General features: G+C 36.2%; 1 protein-coding gene across 3 annotated transcripts in view; it reads left to right on the top strand.

The window, feature by feature from the left end:
- Nucleotides 1–21,064, top strand: part of TTN (titin) — a 253,359-nt gene that overhangs the window by 8,664 nt on the left and 223,631 nt on the right. For 2 of the 3 annotated variants that reach the window (XM_061454513.1, XM_061454512.1), the window contains exons 6-33: nt 14–258; nt 1,876–2,164; nt 2,397–2,549; nt 2,997–3,116; nt 4,057–4,194; nt 4,962–5,099; nt 5,574–5,711; nt 7,385–7,678; nt 7,793–7,918; nt 8,991–9,272; nt 9,541–9,606; nt 10,100–10,358; nt 10,924–10,984; nt 11,102–11,314; nt 12,052–12,194; nt 12,837–13,039; nt 13,149–13,379; nt 13,949–14,193; nt 14,917–15,140; nt 15,265–15,429; nt 15,533–15,701; nt 16,211–17,901; nt 17,990–18,271; nt 18,617–18,883; nt 19,033–19,305; nt 19,405–19,668; nt 19,768–20,028; nt 20,556–20,816. In XM_061454513.1, the coding sequence (XP_061310497.1) occupies nt 14–258; nt 1,876–2,164; nt 2,397–2,549; nt 2,997–3,116; nt 4,057–4,194; nt 4,962–5,099; nt 5,574–5,711; nt 7,385–7,678; nt 7,793–7,918; nt 8,991–9,272; nt 9,541–9,606; nt 10,100–10,358; nt 10,924–10,984; nt 11,102–11,314; nt 12,052–12,194; nt 12,837–13,039; nt 13,149–13,379; nt 13,949–14,193; nt 14,917–15,140; nt 15,265–15,429; nt 15,533–15,701; nt 16,211–17,901; nt 17,990–18,271; nt 18,617–18,883; nt 19,033–19,305; nt 19,405–19,668; nt 19,768–20,028; nt 20,556–20,816 (7,201 nt within the window). The remainder of the gene's footprint in view (nt 1–13; nt 259–1,875; nt 2,165–2,396; nt 2,550–2,996; nt 3,117–4,056; nt 4,195–4,961; nt 5,100–5,573; nt 5,712–7,384; nt 7,679–7,792; nt 7,919–8,990; nt 9,273–9,540; nt 9,607–10,099; nt 10,359–10,923; nt 10,985–11,101; nt 11,315–12,051; nt 12,195–12,836; nt 13,040–13,148; nt 13,380–13,948; nt 14,194–14,916; nt 15,141–15,264; nt 15,430–15,532; nt 15,702–16,210; nt 17,902–17,989; nt 18,272–18,616; nt 18,884–19,032; nt 19,306–19,404; nt 19,669–19,767; nt 20,029–20,555; nt 20,817–21,064) is intronic. The other variant, XM_061454518.1, reaches the window with a different exon arrangement.

Genomic DNA, 21,064 nt, shown 5'->3' with positions numbered 1-21,064 from the left:
GATTTCATTGTAGAAGACTGAAGCCCACTTTGATGCCAGATCACTTACAAGTGTTGAAATGGTCATAGAAGGTGCAGCAGCCCAACAGCTCCCACATAAGGCACCTCCACGAATGATTCCTAGACCTACATCAAAATCACCAACCCCACCAGTAATTGCTGCAAAAGCACAAATGGCACGACAGCAGTCACCATCACCTGTTAGACAATCACCGTCACCTGTAAGACATGTCAGAGCACCAACACCCTCACCAGTAAGGTAAACTTTTTATTCTTTCAAACAAGATTGCCTTTTGAATCAACTTTCACATACAGAAGTAATGCTGTAGAATGACAGCACAGTATAAAATGGAAGAACGCACTGACTTAATGACAACTGTGTTTATTCTGATGGTGAGCTGTAAGGTACTATATTTGCCACTGTTATAGAAGGGTGTGCCTCTTATGTAAACTTTCTATCACATATGGAAGAAAATCCTTTAGAGAATAAATCCAGTTTGATTGCTCTACTTACAGCTGAAATAGCACTCAAAGCTTCAAATTCATGATGAAAGAGAAGAAAACAGTAAAGCAGTTGGTCCTTGATTATTTTAGATGAACAGGGAAAAGAACAATGGCACTCTAATGAGTGGCAAGCAGAATGGAAAGAACACATTCTTTGTGTATGCAGAAAAAATGTTTTAAAGCAGGTAAGGTAAATATGGTTATGGAAAAATAACGTTTAGTTCTGCTGCATAAAGAGTTTTAGGGGGAAAGTAAGTGATATAAAGAGCAGGGCTCATGGTCTGGGAGACCTCAGGAGGTGTGTGCTGAGAAAGCAGGTAAGGAGAAACTGCTTTGGAAGCCCTGCAGAGCTGGTGAATTTGGCCCCATTGAGAGTAACTTGCAAGTACAGGGAGAAATGTATTAGTAGTAACTGGCAATAACTAACAAGCTGCACAGATGAAAGAATAATTCAATTGTGCCATCTACGGTGTGTATGAAACTGGAAGTTTGTACTCCACTGCTTGTCAAACCACTTTTAGACATACGTTAGAAAATAAACCTAAAAATTAACATGATGCTGCCCTCTACTGCTGCAATATGTTAATGGTCCCTGGAAAATACAGTATAAAAAATTCATCTCAAAGGAAGTGTAACTTAGAAAGTTTATTAAATCATTTTAAGAAATGCTTTCAAACTATCTGTTAGGATCAGGACTGAATTCTCAATTTTGATATTCTAAAAAACTAGCACTTTCTAAGTGACTTCCAATTATTGTTGGGGAAATTTTAAATGCAAGTATGGAGAAAAATATAGATCAGAATCTTTCTTGCAACATGAACACATGAAGGGATAACACATAGAAATAAGATGTGGTGCAGCAGTACATAAAGTTATGTTGTTGCTAGGTGGCTGCCACATAAATTTTTTTACAAAAAGCAGTTACTCTAATCATTTTGTCTCTCTATGGAGACTGGACCACAAATGTAATATGTAATACTCACAGCCTGTAAGCCTTTTATATTATACCTATTAGGAGAATTATGATAGAGAAAATGGAAACTAGTAATTTTTATATATATATTTATTTTAAATATGTGTGCTTGAGTGAAATGCACTTTGACATCTGCCCTTATTTCTTTTTGGGAATCTAACTAAGCTACTATGAAGATATGTTACAGTTATGAGTATGACAAAAGCACACATTAGGCATAATGTTAAAATCAGGTAAGTGTAATATACAAGTAGAACACCTCAAAAACTTTTGTAAAATAAAACAAGTGAAGATACCCTAAATGGGGAGTGAATTCAAGTCCAGGCTGAATGGCACGTTTGTATAATTGCTGTTGTATGACAAAACATTAATTATATTAATACTTTATTTTTATATTAGGTCAGTTTCTCCTGCTGGAAGAATCTCCACCTCACCTATTAGACCAGTGAAATCTCCATCTCCAATCCGCAAAACACATGTAGTGACAACAGGTGGGGCCGAAGTCCTTCCTCCTTGGAGGCAGGAAGGATATACTGCAACCACAGAAGCCGAGATGACAGAAACAAGAGTATCTACAAGTGCTACCCAAATAAGAACTGAAGAAAGATGGGAAGGAAGATATGGGGTCCAAGAACAAGTTACCGTCAGTGGTGCCGCTGCTGGGGGGGTTGCAACTGGTGCTACAGAGGTAAAGTCTATTTTTTGAAAGAACGTTGGTTTTGCTTTATGTGTGGACTTATCACAGCTGATTAGATTTGCTAAATGAAAGGCTGTGTATAAAAATGTGTGTGTACCTGCTGTTGAGAGTTCTGCTGCAAGTATTTAAATGCTTCTGTGCAACATTCTGTCTCTGTACTTGATTTTTGTCCTTCTTCTGAATGCAAAACATGAAAAAATGTCTTTTGATGTGATTAATATAGGTGAGAAAGGACAGTGAAAAAACAGCAGCAGTTGCTATGGTTGTTGCTGCTGTGGATCAAGCCATGGTGAGAGAACCAGCTCCAAGTGTTGTAGAGCAAACTACTAAAAGGACAGCAATGACTGCAGTCCATGTTCAGCCTGTTCAGGAGCAGGTAGAAATAGAGCATAGGCATTCTATGGTTTCCCCTTTATCCCTTCACCCAACATGCAAACAAGGCATGATTCACTGTGAGGAATTAACAAGACGTTACCCAGTGCACCACAAAAGCATGACTGTAAAATCACTTTTTCCATTGCTTTTCACCATAGCAGGATGGAACTAGTTATTCTTAATCTGTTTTTAAGTTTAAGAATGCTTTCTATGGAAGTGTTCGTGTGTTTTTCCTTGTCATTTGTTCTCTAACATTATTCTGACACTGGTGGAGTTTTTCCTCTAATATCTCATTTACAATTTACCCGCTAGGTATAAAATAATTCCCCCTTAGTGTTTTTCCTTCACTTACACTTTTCTCTTACTTTACCTTCTCTTTCTTTTGATGATCAAATTGTTAAAATGAATTTTAAGGCTTTGTTTTTTTGTTTGTTGCTATAAAAATCAGATGAGAAAGGAGGCAACAGTAGTAGTTACCACTGATAAAGCCACAAAACAAACAGTAATATCGAGAACTAGAGAAGAAATTGTTACTTCAGAAGAACAAAGGCACATCTCTCATGAAAAGGTGAATACAGATGTTACCTATGATTGTCATACTCTGTTCAAAAATTTAATGTCTCCTCAAAGGACAAGCCTATGAACAAGAAAAATGACATACCACAATACTATTTTTAGCTTCTCATAAATGCTCAGTTACTAGTTTACATTGCTATCATTCTCCTATCTCTCCTTGATGATGATTCCTTTTTTATTTCACTTCCATTAATACTGAAGGATGTGATAGATAAACTTGAAAAACATTAACTTAGTAAAAAAATCTTTCTTTTATATATTGTATGGTGTTTTTTTCTCTGATTTTGTTTCTAAGCTTGCTATTTGTAGCCTGCTTTGTTTGTTGGCAGTACAGTGGGTGAGAAAAAAGGAGCAAAAACTCATTCTGCATTGAAATCCATTTTGAAAATACGGATCCAGATTATTTTCACGTGTTTTATCAGACAAATGGGATGTAATGGAAGATCAGCTTTTATAGAGAAATATTACCTCTGCATTCTAGCAGAAATGCATGAGGAATGAAATGTAACCTATGTTTAAAGTACTTAGAAATAGAAATCAACCTTGGAAAAAAAATCAGATGTTTATATGCAGATTATAGCTGAAGATGGCGAAATGAAAATTACTTAATACTTGATTTTAATATTCTATACTTTCTCAAACTGATTATGATGCAGGACAGTTTTTCTCTGATCAGATTTTTTTTTATTTATTACTGCTTTCAGTAGCAAAGCAATCATTTGTGGAATGTTGTGTTGTTTTTATGCTTAGTGTATATATGTTTTATAAAAAGTCCATTTATGTTGATGTTGTTTCCAGACTAGATGATTTTGAAATCCAGAATTCAACATTTCCCTTCTAGTTTTATCCTCTTTTCCAAATGTATCAAAAATCATGTACCTTATACTTTTAAACAATGTTTCATTTAAACTTCTTTATTTGTAAACACCTAGGTAAGAAAACAACCAGAGAAAACTCCAGTACCCACAGTAGTTATTGCCACAGACAAAGCCAAAGAACAAGAAAGAATATCAAGATCTAGAGAAGAAATATCTACCAGACACGAGCAAGTGCAAATTGCTCATGAAAAGGTAAATTAATATTACAGATGTTTAACTCACTGTTATACACCAAAAAGTTCATAAAACCTCATTCTTCATCAGCTGTGCTACATATCTTTGCTCTGCTTATATATGAAGAGCAGATTATAAACTGAAAAGTTTATCAAGCAAGGTAGTCCAGCCCAGTGTCTCAGGTCTGATTTCAGGGCTGCTCTGTCTACAGAGGAAGAGTGCAGCTGCCAATCCTACAGATCTTTTGAACATTATGGCTTTTACTGTCAGGGTACAGAGAACTTCATCTTATGCTTAATGACCTCTGATTTTTGTCTGAAGGTAGATTTCTAGAGATAAATTTTAAAGGTTATCTCTCATGATATAATATTTATGCGTGCAGTTTGATTTAATGAAGTTCATATTTCTGTGAGTATTGAATGTATCTGCTAGACTATATTGTGAAGTCTTTGTTGGAGTAACTGATGAAATAGTTCCATCTACTGATGGGAGCAAATATTAAGTCAGTAATACTCATTTTTCTGTAAGCAGAAAACAGTTTCTACAAAACAACGATACAGTACAATTAACACACAGATTAATGCAATATGTTAAATGACTTTGTTCAGCTAGCATATAAAATATGCTATAGCTTGGTCTGCACAAAGGGATTATTCCATTTCTCAAGTGCTTTTCTTCTCTTCTTAATACAAATTCTGAAACCTTATCCCACTTTCCAGGAAAGCTGTATAATTTTGACAGCAGACATAATTGATTACTGTTATTTTCTTTACCATAAAAAATAGATAACAAAGGAAGATATGAAACCTTCTGTACCTAAGGTAGTAATTACCACTGATAAACCTAAACCACCAGTCATAATATCGAAAAGTAAAGAAGGAATTGCTACCAAACAAGAACAAGTGAGCATAACCCATGAAAAGGTGAATAGCAATATTATATTTGTTCTTTTATCCGCTATTCTTTAAAAACCTTGTGTCACTCAAAAAATACTAACTATACATTTCCAGATCATTTTTTCTATGATTTATTCCACTTACAAACTTCCAGAACTACTGTCAATACTATCTTGTTCTCCTAAATGTTTTCATTAATAGGATGCCCATAATTCCTTTCTGATTGACATTTGGAATGGAATAACTGACTCTTGAAATGCATTTGAACTTTTTTTTAAAAATTTAATCGTTACTTTTACTTAAGTAGGTGTGAGGGTGTGACAATACTTATCAGTATGCATAATAGAGTATAATAATATAGTATAATACACAGCTGTGTGCAGTGCACAAGAACCTAACCCCTTCTTTTTAGTTGTTCCTCTTCCAAAATGCTTTTCTGTTGTTCAAATATCTTTCAAGATCATATATAACTGAAACTTTTATTTTTGCTACAATAATTAGATTAAAAAGGAAGCTAAGAAAACTACTGTAGCTCCGAAACTTATTGCCACTGATAAAACCAAAGCACCAGTCACAGTGTCCAGAACTAGAGAAGAAATTACAGCCAAGCAAGAACAAATTCATCTAGCTTATGATCAGGTGACTATAGTTGTTGCAGATGTGAAATGAATTGTTAAAATTTGTTTTATCTGCAAACCTTACCTTTTAAGAGCTACTTGGGTACATTAGAATGCCTTCAAATATTCCTGATAACATACCCATCAAGTTGGATGATTGTCAAGTAACAGGGGCAGTGTGATTAAATTTCTGGTGATAAAGAGGTTTTTGTCTCACTAGACAGAAAGGAATATTATGAAACGCCACTTCTAAGACTACAGTCAGATTTCTCTCTGAAAGCCTACTTGCTACCAATGACAATCAAGTAATGTTTACTTGTTCAAATTTCTGAATGAAATTTTTTCTTCTACATGATGATTCCTTGCAATGTTATGGTTGTAAGATGAAACAGCTGATCTCTGTTCAAGTTTCAATTGCAATGTTCTTTATATCATACAAACTTTAGCATCCATTCAAGTCTGTACAATTTATTACTTCTGACAATCAGACATTAGGAGACATGGCTTTCTTCCTGTAGGACTCCCGCAGCAGAAAAGCTTTCTGATTTTAATACAGCCAGGAACTCTCATATGTGGAAGAATAGCATAACTATTGGCTACAAAAGCTAGCAGCTTTTATGTAATTCTATTTATCTACTTTGTTAGAAAAAGTATGGTACCTTCATAAAACAATTTTATAAAATATGATTAAAAGAGCACAACATATAAAGCTCAGAGGAATCAGACTGCTAAGAGACTGCAGTTACGTGTTAGATGATGTAAATTTAGGGCAAAATTCAAATTGGTACAAACAATGATTTTGAAATAGGCAATAATATTGAATAAGACATCCTCGTTACCTAAGCACTAATAAAAAAAAAAAAACTCTGCAAATGATCACATTTTAGCCTCACTTGTTATTTTAGTTCAAGGTGTTAATGACTTTAAAATCAGCATGAAGTTATCCATTAGAAAGGTATCCTAAGGCATAAATAGGATATGCTTTGTTGCTACATCCAGATCAGTTATGACAGCAATAATAAACACCAGTAGTGACTGTCCTATTACCTATTGTTGTCTGACAGGGCAAAAATTTAGACCCTGATAACACAGAATTTGACAGTATATAAGAAAAAAAGAAAATTCCTGCTGCAAATGTGTTATTTCCAATTCCTCAGAAAACTCGGGTTTCCTTCTTTTGTAAAATCATTTGATAATTAGCCCTGAAACAACCAATATGCCTGGGGTAAAGTTTTTTATGGGTATATTCCATAGTAAATACATTCATATCAGATGCTAGACACATTCTCTACATTTTTAGTAGCATCTAACAGTTTTATGGAGCTGATCAGCATACTGACTTTATGTGTACATGTACATACCTGCCAAAAGCAGCCGTAAATGTGACTATGAAGCATTAAAAGAGAGCTTGCATACAAATATTGATATGTATAAAGCACACAAGCATAGCTGTCTTCTGAATATGCATAGATAGAACTTAGAAAAGACTATGTCTATGTCTGAGTCTACTGACTCTGCAATGTATTTATGGGTGAACATATTTGATGTTTACATTATTACTTTTGCATATGTATGCACACTTTCTTTTTTTGTAATATACTTTACTGAGCATTATATTTATAAATATTTGCCGTATATGTAAGCCTTTAATATAATGATGAATATTTGTATGAATTTTGCCAATGTTATCCATAGACTGAAGCTGGAAAAAGGGCTGAAGCTGTAGCTACAGTTGTTGCCGCAGTTGATCAGGCGCGTGTTCGATCACCCTGGGAACAGCAACAAGTGGATGAAGCTTATGTAAAGCAGAAAACTTTGGAATATGGCTATAAAGAGCAAGTAACAGACCGGGTTGCTGCTGTGACAGACCGGGTCGCTGAGGCCCCAGCAGAACGCCATGTTGTCACTAAAGAAGTTAAAACTGTATGTGTTCCTCCTGAGAAACATATCTCTGCTGCTGAAAAGAAGGAAGTTCAGATATCAACAGAGGTTAGACATCAGTTTGCATTGCATTCTTTTCCAAAAGCTGTGTCCCAGTGAAATCTGTTTCAGTTTGGAGAACAGCATCAAATTCTCAAAAACTTTTTTCATTGCTTTGTGTAGATAAAAAGAGCAACAGAAGCTAAGACAGAGAAAACAATTCATGTTGAACACCCACGACCTCGCACAACAAGTCCTCACTTCTCAGTCTCCAAAATTGCTGTTCCTAAACCAGATCATACATATGAGGTAGGAAGTGAAAACTGCATCCAAGAATAATATGCTCCTTTATAGTAACAAGTGGGTCACCCTTTCCAAAGGCTTTTCCTCCTGCTCCAGTATGGTGCTTTCCCAAGAAGAGTTGCCTGCTCTCTGCAACTGTTTTTGTTTACAGCAGTGCTGTAAACAGATACATGAACTGCTAACATTTGATTTGTAATTATTAGTATTTAACAAAGCTTATCATCTGTATAAGGATGCAGCTTCAATACACCATGTCATACAGTGAAATCATAAATGTATCATGAATCTTATGTTTTTTAAAGAGCAGAAGTATCCCTTTTCAATCTTATGTGCATCATTTCACTAGCACATTATAAATATTGCTTCTTTCTTCCTTGCAGTCTACTACATAATAAGCTAATTTTTGCAGTAGAAAAGATCCAGACTGTATAATATTACACTATCCATTTTAAAGTGTTTTTTCCCTATTCTTCTATTCAGGTCCTTCACATTTAATTAAAAGTTCCCATTCAATTAATTTTCTCATTCAAGCACACTTTCTCTCTTTGCGTGGACCTTTAAAAGTGAAATGCTTTTTCCCCTCATAAAAAAATTAAACACTATAAAAATTACCTAAGCTTTTTTTTCTTGAAAGATTTATGTACGTTTTCCAAAGTTATTACATCTAAAATAACATTATGAAATCTCTTTTTTTAATCAATGACAGTTACATAATTAGTAGTGTTGTTTATTGCAGTATTAGACTGATTAAATGGAAAGCTAAGGCCTCAAGTAAATAATTTTAGAGGACATTTCTTATGTTGCGCTTAAGAGCTTCTTGACAATTTAAAGATCAAATTCTAAAGTAAAATGTTAGACGCATCAAAAATAATACAAGGATATTAAATCTCTTGTATTATACTACTTCAATCTAAAACTAGAATTCATTTTCATATATGTAGCTTTTGGAATATCAACAAATAAGCGACTAAGGAAGCAACTGGTACATATGCAATCTGCTTAAGAATTGCATGTTTTAATGTTTCCTTTGAAAACAAGAGAACAACAAAGCTGTAACTCTTCCTCTTCTGTTCCTTAGGTTTCAATAGCTGGATCTGCCATGGCTACTCTGCAAAAAGAGTTGTCAGCTACTTCTGCCGTGCAAAAGATCACCAAGCCTGTGAAGCCACCTCAGCTAAAGCCTCATGAAGTCAGGATAAAAGCAGAGCCAGTTGCCCCTCCACAGTTTCCTTTTGGAGAGGCTGCTGAAGCCTATAAAAGTCATTATGATGCTGAGACTAAAAAGGAGATAGGTGTAAGCGTTAAAAGTGAAGCAGTGCGGGAAGAACACTTGATGTTACGGAAAGAAGGTGAAGCAAAGGTATGTTATTAAGCAAATTTCCATCACTTTGACTGACTTACATCTCAAAAACATAGCATAGCCTCACTTGTTTTATGTTTTTTCACTGCAATTTTCTTCTTTTGCAGCATTCTGCTGATTTTTCTCTCTTTGTTTTACATAAATCCTTCCAAGGACCTAATATTTACCTATGACAAGCAAAGAGTTTTCTTTAATTTCTTATCTAAATTCTGCTGTATATGTCCTTGGCTTTGTTAAGTGTTTATTAACTGTGTTTTAAACAACTTAGGTGACAGAAACTGCCAGAGTTCCTGTGGCTGCAGAAATCCCTGCTACTCCACCCACCTTTGTCTCAGTAAGTAATTTATATGCAGATGAGGGGAGTTTTATTATGTTTTCACCCAGTTTGCATTTTGAATTTTGTCTTTAAAGACCTGAACATGAAAACTGTCTTTATTTAATCTTTTAAACTCTGTATTAGACTTATTCAGCCACACAATTTTGACACAAACTATTCAGAATGTCTGTTATGGGGGTGATTCTTCACAATTGTCACATAGTAAGTTGACCTTTGCAGCAGTTGAAACTGACTATCTCACCATGATCTGCATAAACATCAACCTAACTTTTAATTTTCTTGTTAATAAAAGTAGTGTTCAGAGCTCCCAAATTCAGTTTCAAATACTTCCCTTTGGAAAATGCCTCTTTTTTTCCTGGATACATTGCTGAACAGAACACTGTTTTGAAGTAGACATTAATTTTTCCATTTAAATAGGTTTTAGTTAATTCAATGGCTGTTCAGTACGGAAAATATATACTGACTGTGATACCTATTTTTTGTCATATAGGGCCTCAAAAATAAGACTGTGACTGAAGGAGAGTCTGTCACTCTGGAGTGTCATATCTCTGGTCATCCTCAGCCTACTGTAACATGGTACAGGGAAGACTACAAGATTGAGAGTTCAATGGACTTCCAGATAACTTTCAAAGCAGGGCTTGCTCGCCTTGTGATTCGTGAAGCTTTTGCCGAAGACAGTGGGAGATTTACCTGCACTGCTACGAATAAGGCTGGGAGTGTCAGCACATCTTGCCACTTATATGTGAAAGGTATATATATTTATAGACTGATAGAATCATTTAGGTTGGAAAAGACCTTTCAGACCATTGAGTACAACTGCCAACCTAACATTGCCAAGTGCACCACTAAACCATGTCCATGAGCACCACATATGCCTGTTTAAATACCTCCAGGGATGGTTACTCAATCAATTCCCTGGGAAGCCTGTTCCAATGACTGATAAACCCTTTGGTGAAGAAATTTTTCCTAATATCCAATCTGAACTTCAGGCCATTTCCTCTTGTCAATGTAGGAAGATTATAATTTTGTTGACTGAATATTATTAGTAATGTAACTTAGGCATTTTGTCAGCTCCCAAGTAGAACATATGCCTTGAATTGTATTCCAGGGTTGTTAGGTAACAGGGCTGTAAGAACATGAGGAAAAGGCCAACTGGTATACTAATGAAGACTCTTAAATTGCTTCCTCAGAGGAAGTACCTGGCCCTCTGAGCCAACTAACTACTTAACCTTCTCTTTCTTTGAGACAACTAGAGTAATTGCTTAAGCACTATTAAAGTATTTTAAATTCCACTATATGGTGTTTGCATTGCAGTTTCAGAGGAAATTGAGACTCGAGAAACCATTTCTGAGAAGGCTGTTAGAGAAGAGAAACGGTAAAGTTACTTTCCTAAACAGACTACTGCTACTGTGGTCTTTAGTTTCTTGAATTCTATTTAAGAGAACTTCAGACATCAACTCACTTACTTACCTGCATTGGAATCTTATTTCAGCTACATGGAGACAAAAGACATTGTAATGGAAGATGTCTCTGCTGCAGTAGAGGAAGTATCTGGAGAACCCATACCTCCTTTCTTCATAAGAAAACCCATGGTACATAAATTAATTGAAGGTGGGAGCATTATTTTTGAATGCCAAGTAGGGGGCAACCCAAAGCCACATGTCTACTGGAAAAAAGGTGGAGTTCCTCTAACGACTGGCTACAGGTACTTTGAATACAATGCACAAAATCTATCTAAACATAAGTTTTAGGAATATTTAATTTACATTACCATAATTTTCATTCCCTTACTGATGTTAAGCCAAACAACATCACTGATTTCTGTGAACAATTATTTCTAAAATGGCAAAATCATAGCATCATGTCTTAATATGAGACTTCAGAAGGCGAAGTTTCAAAATACAAACATTCAAAAGACCATAAAATGAGAAACATTTCACATGTTTAAAAACAAATCAGGAAGAAGTTTAACATTTTTTCACTCTGTCTATGATTCTATGATTCTATACGATATTTGTATTCTGACTATGGAAATGCTATCTATTGAAAGCAACACACTTTCTAGCAGAGGAAAAAACCCCACATTTGTAGCATTCTTGAAATAAATCATGCTATAATGACCCATATTAGGACAAATTATGTGCATACAGCATATACCATTTTACTGAGTCTGATAATTGATATTTCTGTTTGTATTGCTGTTTGCATCCCATTTATTTTTGTGACAACAGACAGAAAGTAGACCTGTAGCCTAGTTTCAGCATGGTTACTTTCCCTGCACTGTTCTGCAGGTTCAATGAGTGAGAACTGCCTGCTGAAATTTCAGTCTTTCTCTTGCATAAGTTAGGAGTGATTCCAATTAATTTTATGATTAAAAGCAAATTCACTAAAAAGTATGTTAATCAGAATTATAGAGAACTTGTACTGTCATGTTTTCTACAGATACAAAGTGAGTTACAAAAGAGAAACCGGGGAATGCAAACTTGAAATTTCCATGACTTTTGCCGATGATGCCGGAGAATACACTATTGTTGTTCGTAATAAACATGGCGAAGCTTCTGCAACGGTCTCCTTACTAGAAGAAGGTACATTGCAAGAGAGAAATGTTTCTTAAATTTAACTCTAAATTGGGAAAAATATTTTGAATTGTTCTGCAAATTCAATGCATCCTAGTTTAGTCAATTCAAGAAATGTAAAGGGAGATCGGGTGGCTCTGTTTCTGCAAGACAGAATATTTGACCTCAGACTCTTGAAAGACTTTATTCTTTGCTAGAATGTCGACCTATAGCAACCTTCTTCCTTTGGCATCCATAACAGTCTCCATAACATAAGACATTCAGAGAGCAATGTAGGGAATGGAAGTTAATCAAGTAATAGGTTGTTCTATTATAGGGAAAAAAGTTTGTTGTTCTGGTGTTTTTTTAATTTCCTCTTGTAAAAATGCATGCAAGTTTGTAGGCGACAGAGCCACGGTGAGGAAATTATAAAATAGTCTCTACAGGTGCTTTCGCTTTCCTAACTAGAATGCCTAAATAGCAGTAAAACTTCTACCTGTTTATAAAGCTCATCTGAGCTTTAGATTTTACTGCTGTTTGTTCTTTGGCTAAACAGACAAAAACTCTGCTTGAATCACCAAAACCAGTAAAATAAATGTGTACTTGTTTTCTCTATTCAATACAGTGAAAATCACAAGAATTTATCAAAACTAATGTGTTCTTAATTCTTAGCTGATTATGAAGCCTACATAAAATCCCAACAAGAAGCAATGTATCAAACTCAAGTGACTGCATATATTCAGGAACCTAAAGTGGCTGAGGTAGCCCCAGCTATTTCATATGGTGACTTTGAAAAAGAATATGAAAAAGAACAAGCCCTAATTAGGAAGAAAATGGCGAAAGATACAGTGATGGTCAGAACTTTTGTAGATGAGGTATGTCTACCACTCCATAGCAATTTTGTATACTGACACCAGTACAAATTGCTTCTTTACAAGGTCTGACACACAGAACTCATGTTTTTTTTTTTTGTTTTATCTGTAGGAATTCCATATTTCTTCTTTTGAAGAAAGACTTATCAAGGAAATTGAACTCAGAATTATTAAGACCACCTTAGATGAACTTCTTGAAGAAGACGGAGAGGAGATGATGGTCGATATTTCTGAATCTGAAGCTATAGAAGCAGGATTTGATTTAAGGTTAAAGAATTACAGAACTTTTGAAGGAACAGGAGTTACTTTCCATTGCAAGACAACTGGATATCCATTGCCAAAGGTACCCCAAACCTGTATAACAGTAATCTATTTTAAAAAAAAATCTGGTGCTCTACTTGAAAAATCCCTTAACATCTCATTGTCAGACATTCTACATTATGCATAGAAAAAAGCAAATCTCAAAGGAAATCCAGTCTTTTGCTTTGATATTAAACTGAATTTTCCTTTTGTCCCTGAATAAAATAGTGTTAGGTTGATTAGCCAGTTCAGAGGTAGAAACCTTTAACCAATAGATTTACCGGCTAAATTGGTCTTGATTCTAAGTATGTCCTAGTTAGCCCACACAAGAGGAGAACACAGTAGCAAGTTCAGTCTAGGTCACTTTGCTCTCCATCAAAATGGGCTTTATATGTATTTCTAGCTCCAAATTTCAGGTTTCAGGCTACTGTGAAAACACACTATTTTAGTCTTTTTATCAAGTAAAAATATTCATGTTAACACAGGCACATGGGCTGTGATGATGCATCAGCTGAAAAGTAAGAAATCGTAACATGTTTTATGCATGGATCATTACTGGATCTTTGTCCTTAGGAGAGCTCACATAGCATTCCATTCTTTCTTTCCATGCAGATTGCGTGGTATAAAGATGGTAAGCGCATAAGGCATGGAGAGCGCTACCACATGGAAGTTCTGCAAGACGGCAGTGCTAGTCTCCATTTGCCTGTTGTTCTACCTGAAGATGAAGGAATTTATACTGTTTTTGCCAGTAACATGAAAGGAAATGCCATTTGCTCAGCAAAACTCTATGTTGAGCCAGTTGCACCCACAGCAACTCCAGGTTATATGCCAGGACCAGAAGTTATGAGAAGATATAGGTATGTACACAATAATATATGAATTTCATAAGACTTTAGTGTGCTGTGAGAGACAGTCCAAAAACTCATTATGTAGCAGCTAAACAGCTTAAGTTATTGGAGTCTGTGTGTGCCTCTACAGGATATGTAAATGTTGTTTTCATGGCTTATATTGATTTTTGTGGCAACTCTTTGTCTGATTTTCCTTCTTAATGAGCAATGCATTTTCCAGAGTACTATCATTCACATGCCTATCCAGTCACAGTATCAAATTTCCGACCTCATAACCATATTTATTTTCTTAAAGTACTAATGTTTTGGGAAAAAAATTATTCTGCAGTTGGAGTTTTAGCACTGTGTGCAGCCCCTATTTCCCACCCTTGAAATAGATGTATTTCTATATCAGAAAAAATCCAGCATTGCCATGAACTGTGTTCTGTTTCCATATACGTACACACACATGCACAAACATACACAGGATCACATCCATATCTGTACAATATCCAAAATCCCAAAACTTCCCTGGCTGTGATGTATGCTATTCAGCTGTACAAACTGCTTGCAAAAACATAAAGAAAATTGACTATGAATAAAAACTAATTTTATCACGATTTCTCATATAGATAAATTGGTTACAAATTTTTTAGAAGGAATTTTGCTAAAGGAAAAAGTTAAACTCTTTTTAGCATGTCAACCCACTGCTGTATGATGTGGTCATACATCTGTCTTATCTTTTACCTCCAGGTCTATTTCTCCACGATCTCCAAGCAGGTCTCCTGCTCGCAGTTCTCCTTCTCGTTCTCCTGCCCGCAGATTAGAAGAAACTGATGAAGGACAACTAGAGAGACTATACAAACCAGTTTTTGTCCTGAAACCTACATCATTTAAATGTTCACAGGGGCAGACAGCAAGATTTGACTTAAAAGTTGTTGGCAGACCTATGCCAGAGACATACTGGTTCCATAATGGTACATCAGCCTCATTTTCATCAACAAATAATCTTAAAAAAAACCCTTCTATGTGTTTTACATCTTGTTGAGGCATTGTTTTGAGTGAAACCTTTTTTTCTTTTTGTTTAATATGCATCTGCAGGTCAACAAGTGATTAATGACTACACCCATAAAATAGTGATCAAAGAAGATGGCACCCAGTCATTGATCATTGTTCCTGCTATGCCGGAGGACTCTGGAGAATGGGCTGTAATTGCTCAGAACAGGGCAGGCAAAGCCTCAGTCTCGATGACACTGACTGTGGAAGGTATCTATTATGCACACTATTTTTAGGAGGCTAAGGAGCGTTTCTTATTAAAAACTGTGGTTGTGCCATTTCCTCTTGTGATAACTTACCCTTCCTCTTTCAGCCAAGGAAGACCTAGTCAGACCACACTTTGTGGAAAGGCTGAGGAATGTTAGTGTAAAGGAAGGCTCTAGACTGGAGATGGCAGTGAAAGCTACTGGTAACCCTAATCCTGACATTGTATGGCTGAAGAACAGTGACATCATTGTACCTCATAAATACCCCAAAATAAAGTAAGCATTTTTATTTTTATTTTGTTTGAATAGGAAAGGAGTTCATAATCACCATCCTGTACATTGCCTCCTACAGCATGCTGAATAACCCCAATTCCATAGAAAGGATTCATTAAGGGCTTAGACCAATGGCTACTGAAGTTACAGCTTTTGCACTGCAGCAAGGTTAAGAGATCTAAAATATCTAATAGAATTCACTCAATTTTTTCCAGGTTGTGTATTTGTGTATTTTGTATTCTGCAAAGCTTTAACAACAGAGAGTTAGGAAATCTTTATCTGTCTCTGTAAGCAAAAAACCCCAACATTGAATTCAAGACTGGGTATTATTATCCTCATCTGTTTGATTCTTAGGCACTACATTCATAAACATAAACATGAATAAACATAAACATGACTAATTCCGCCAGAGATTTGCCTTTGGGAGTTTTGACAGAATTTTGGAGAAGGGCAAAAGTGAATGACAAAAAAGTGCACAAAATGTAAAAAACCCAACTGTTTTAATATTTCAGGATTGAAGGAACCAAAGGGGCAGCTGCCCTTAAAATCGAATCTACCGCCAGGCAAGATGCTGCATGGTATACTGCTACTGCTATCAATAAAGCTGGGCGGGACACTACTAGGTGCAAAGTAAATGTTGAAGTTGAACATGCAGAACCTGAACCAGAAAGGAGATTAATCATTCCAAAAGGAACTTACAAAGCCAAGGAGATTGCAGCACCAGAGTTAGAGCCTCTCCATTTGCGTTATGGTCAAGAGCAATGGGAGGAAGGAGATCTCTACGACAAAGAAAAGCAACAGAAACCATTTTTTAAGAAGAAGCTTACATCTTTAAGGCTCAAACAATTTGGACCAGCACATTTTGAGTGCAGGCTTACACCAATTGGTGACCCTACCATGGTGGTGGAGTGGCTGCATGATGGCAAACCCCTGGAAGCAGCTAACAGACTCCGCATGATCAATGAGTTTGGGTACTGTAGCTTGGACTATGGAGTAGCCTATTCCAGAGATAGTGGAGTTATTACTTGCAGGGCAACCAACAAATATGGTACAGATCATACATCTGCTACTCTGATTGTCAAGGATGAGAAAAGCCTTGTGGAAGAATCCCAGTTGCCAGAAGGCAGAAGGGGGCTGCAGCGAATTGAAGAGTTAGAAAGAATGGCCCATGAGGGTGCTCTTCCTGCAGTTGCAATGGACCAAAAGGAAAAACAAAAACCAGATATTGTTTTGGTTCCTGAACCTGCAAGAGTCCTGGAAGGAGAAACAGCACGATTCCGTTGCCGTGTGACTGGCTATCCTTTGCCCAAGGTCAACTGGTACCTCAATGGACAGCTCATCCGTAAAAGCAAAAGGTTTAGACTCCGATATGATGGAATACACTACCTGGATATTGTGGACTGCAAATCGTATGACACAGGAGAGGTGAAAGTCACTGCAGAGAATCCAGAAGGCTTTATTGAACATAAGGTGAGACTTGAGATCCAGCAGAGGGAAGACTTCAGATCTGTTCTTCGTCGTGCACCTGAACTCAAACATGAGCCTGTACTGCCAGAGCCTGGAAAACTTCTCTTTGAGGTACAGAAAGTAGACAGGCCTGCAGAGGCAACAACCAAAGAAGTGGTGAAACTGAAAAGAGCTGAAAGAATCACTCATGAGAAGCTTTCAGAAGAATCTGAAGAGCTGCGTAGTAAATTCAAGCGTAGGACAGAAGAGGGCTATTATGAAGCTATCACTGCTGTGGAACTTAAGTCTCGCAAAAAAGATGAATCATATGAAGAAATGTTGAGAAAGACAAAAGAAGAACTTCTTCACTGGACCAAAGAGATCCCAGAGGAAGAGAAGAAAGAACTTCCTCCTGAAGGCAAAATCACCATTCCAACATTCAAACCAGAGAAGATCGAGCTTAGCCCAAGTATGGAGGCTCCCAAGATACTTGAGCGCATTCAGAGTCAGACTGTAGCCCAGGGAGCCGATGCACACTTCCGTGTGAGAGTAGTGGGAAAACCAGACCCTGAGTGCCAGTGGTTCAAAAATGGTGTGCAGATTGAAAGGACTGATCGCGTGTATTGGTACTGGCCTGAAGACAATGTTTGTGAATTAGTAATCAGAGATGTGACTTCTGATGATTCTGCCAGCATCATGGTGAAAGCAGTCAATATAGCTGGTGAAACCTCTAGCCATGCTTTCCTGTTAGTACAAGGTAATTTAAATTCTCTTACTTTCATCCTACTGCTTATCATAGTCTGTATGGTCAGCGCATTGTTGATTCATTACATATTGTTTTGCAGCCAAGCAGTTAATCAGCTTTACCCAGGAGTTACAAGATATTGTTGCTAAACAGAAAGACATCATGGCAACATTTGAATGTGAGACATCAGAACCCTTTGTCAAAGTGAAATGGTTTAAGGATGGAATTGAGATTCATTCTGGAGAGAAATACAGGATGCACTCAGATAGAAAGGCTCATTTTCTTTCTGTATTGGCAATTGAAATGTCTGATACTGATGACTACAGCTGTGCACTGATAGAAGATGAATCCATAAAAACTACTGCAAAGCTTACTGTTGAAGGTAAGAAGCACAGTAACATGCAGTACTATTAAAGTGGAGCAGGAAGAAATAAAACAATCTAAACTGATGTCTAAGACACTAAGAAATGTTCAAGCTGCTTTCATGTTCTTGGAATCCAGTATGAAAGTTTGGAGATACAGTTATTTCAAATGGTTACACCTCATATATATATATATATATATATAATATACAAGCTGTATAAAGTGTGTGTATATATAATATATATATAATATATAAGGTATATATTATATATATAAAAATTTCCTTAGGCTCATTTAATAAGAAATGTTTTCATCAGGGGTATCTGTGAAGCTTATTCATGAATGTAATTATTTTTGCCTGTAGGTGCTGTGGTTGAGTTTATAAAAGAACTTGAGGATATTGAAGTACCAGAATCCTTCTCAGGTGAACTTGAATGTGAGGTTTCCCCAGAAGATGCAGAAGGGAAATGGTATCATGGCGATGTTGAACTCACTTCTAATCATAAGTATGTGATTACATCCCGCCGTGGTCGCCAAATCCTCACTATTAAAGATGTTACTAAAGATGATCAAGGAGAGTACAGCTTTGTTGTTGATGGAAAAAAGACTCAATGTCAGCTGAAGATGAAGCGTAAGCCTTTCTAATACTTATATTGTCTCTATACTATAGATTTTCCATATTGCATCATATATTATAGCTATATCACTATATCCTATAGTGCCTCAATATTCAATATTCTGCTTATCTGTTATTCTGCTTAACTTCATTTCATTCCACAGCTCGTCCCATGGCTATTCTTCAAGGACTTACTGATCAAAAAGTCTGTGAGGGAGACATTGTACAACTTGAAGTTAAAGTCTCCCTAGAAAATGTGGAAGGTGTCTGGATGAAAGATGGTCAGGAAATTCAATCAAGCGATCGTATTCACATTGTGTTGGATAAACAGTCACACATGTTGCTTATAGAAGATGCAACAAAGGAAGATAGTGGAGCTTACTCTTTCAGTGCTCCTGGTCTTGGACTGTCAACCACTGGGCAGATCACAGTATACAGTAAGTCATTATCATGATTTTGAAGATGCATTTGATTTTTGGTCCTTCAGGATTTCTTCTCAAAGGCCTAGTTTTTTCATGACAATTTTTTCTTGGCAGGTGTGGAAATAGTGGTGCCACTAAAAGATGTTCATGTAGTTGAAGGAACAAAAGCTATCCTTGAATGCAAAGTTTCAGCACCTGATGTGACTTCCTCCAAATGGTACCTAAATGATCATCAGATAAAGCCTGAAGAACGTGTACAAGCTGTATGTAAAGGCACTAAACAGAGGCTTGTGCTTACCAGAACCTATGCATCAGATGAAGGACATTATAAGCTAATGGTTGGCAAAGTTGAAACAACTTGCAATGTCACAGTTGAAAGTAGGTACCCTTTAAGATGCACTGTGCTTTGTGAAATTATTTTTTTAAATACAGGACTGTGGAAATAACAAATATATTTGTAATTTATTCTTTTTATAGAAATTGAGATTATTAGAGGTCTTCATGACATCACCTGTACTGAAACTCAGAATGTATCCTTTGAGGTGGAGCTCTCCCATTCAGGCATTGATGTAATCTGGCATTTCAAAGACCGAGAAATAAAGCCTGGTCCTAACTATAAAATTGAAGCACATGGCAAAATATATAAATTGACAGTGGTGAAGATGATGAAAGATGATGAAGGAGAGTATGTATTTCATGCTGGAGAGAAGAAAACATCTGGAAAACTTATAGTAGCAGGTTAGTATTGTTAAAGTCCACGATTTTTATTTCACTGTGATTTACAAACAATTCTCGATGCTACAATTTTGTAATTATAGCTATTGTGCTGTTTCTTCACTTTTCTTGTCTTTAGTCTATCTTTTTTCTATCTTCTTTTTGCTCTTCCCCTTATCTTTTGTGATTGGTATAATTAGAATTCAACAAATCTTTAAATAAATGTTAATATGTTTTGCTAAATCAAAGCTATAGTATGGAATGCTGTAGTATGCTTTTGATGTAATTAATGTAATAATTTTTTTTTGTCTTGAAAATTCAGATGCTTGCATTGATAATAAAAATAATAGATGAGAATAACTAGGATAGAATAAAAAACATCTTTTTGTGATGGTCAGGTCACATTCTATTCTTAATTTTTCACAGAACTCAGAATGTCTATGGGCATGCTGCAAATTAGGGCAAAGAATTCTTTACATGCGATTGTACTTTCTGTATGTGGGAAAGTTGAACAGCAACAAAACAAAAACATGTGGTCTGCTTCCCAACAGGTGGTGCCATTTCAAAGCCTCTCGCTGATCTGACTGTGGCTGAGTCCCAGACATCTGTTTTTGAATGTGAGGTGGCAAATCCTGAATCAGAGGGCCAGTGGCTAAAACATGGTAGACCGTTAGCTATGACAGATCAGTACCGTGCTGAATCTGATGGTGTAAAGAGAAGGCTCATTATCCCTGTTACGAAAATGGATGATATGGGTGAATATAGCTATGAAATAGCAAGCTCAAAGACAACTGCCAAACTGAAGGTGGAAGGTCAGTATTTTTTACAATGAACTGTTTTCTTTTAGTCCAACATTACACACTGTGTCTTGGATCAGGCCTTAGGATACCAGCATATTTTATTTCCTTATTTTTTAAATACTTTTATACCATGATGTGTTTTCTGAAGTAGCAAACTTACTGTGTTTTGGAGTCTCCACATCTTGAATTTAGCATGTATTTCGAAAAAAAAAAAAAACCACATATTTTGTTCAAGGTACTGGTTAGGAGGTAGAAATTCA

Source organism: Pezoporus flaviventris, unplaced genomic scaffold, assembly GCF_033815535.1.
Source record: "Pezoporus flaviventris isolate CSIRO_AGI_PZ_B2104156 unplaced genomic scaffold, CSIRO_AGI_Pfla_v1 ptg000001l, whole genome shotgun sequence".
NCBI classification, from domain to species: Eukaryota; Metazoa; Chordata; class Aves; order Psittaciformes; family Psittacidae; genus Pezoporus; species Pezoporus flaviventris.
This window is presented reverse-complemented; position numbering and strand designations above follow the sequence as displayed.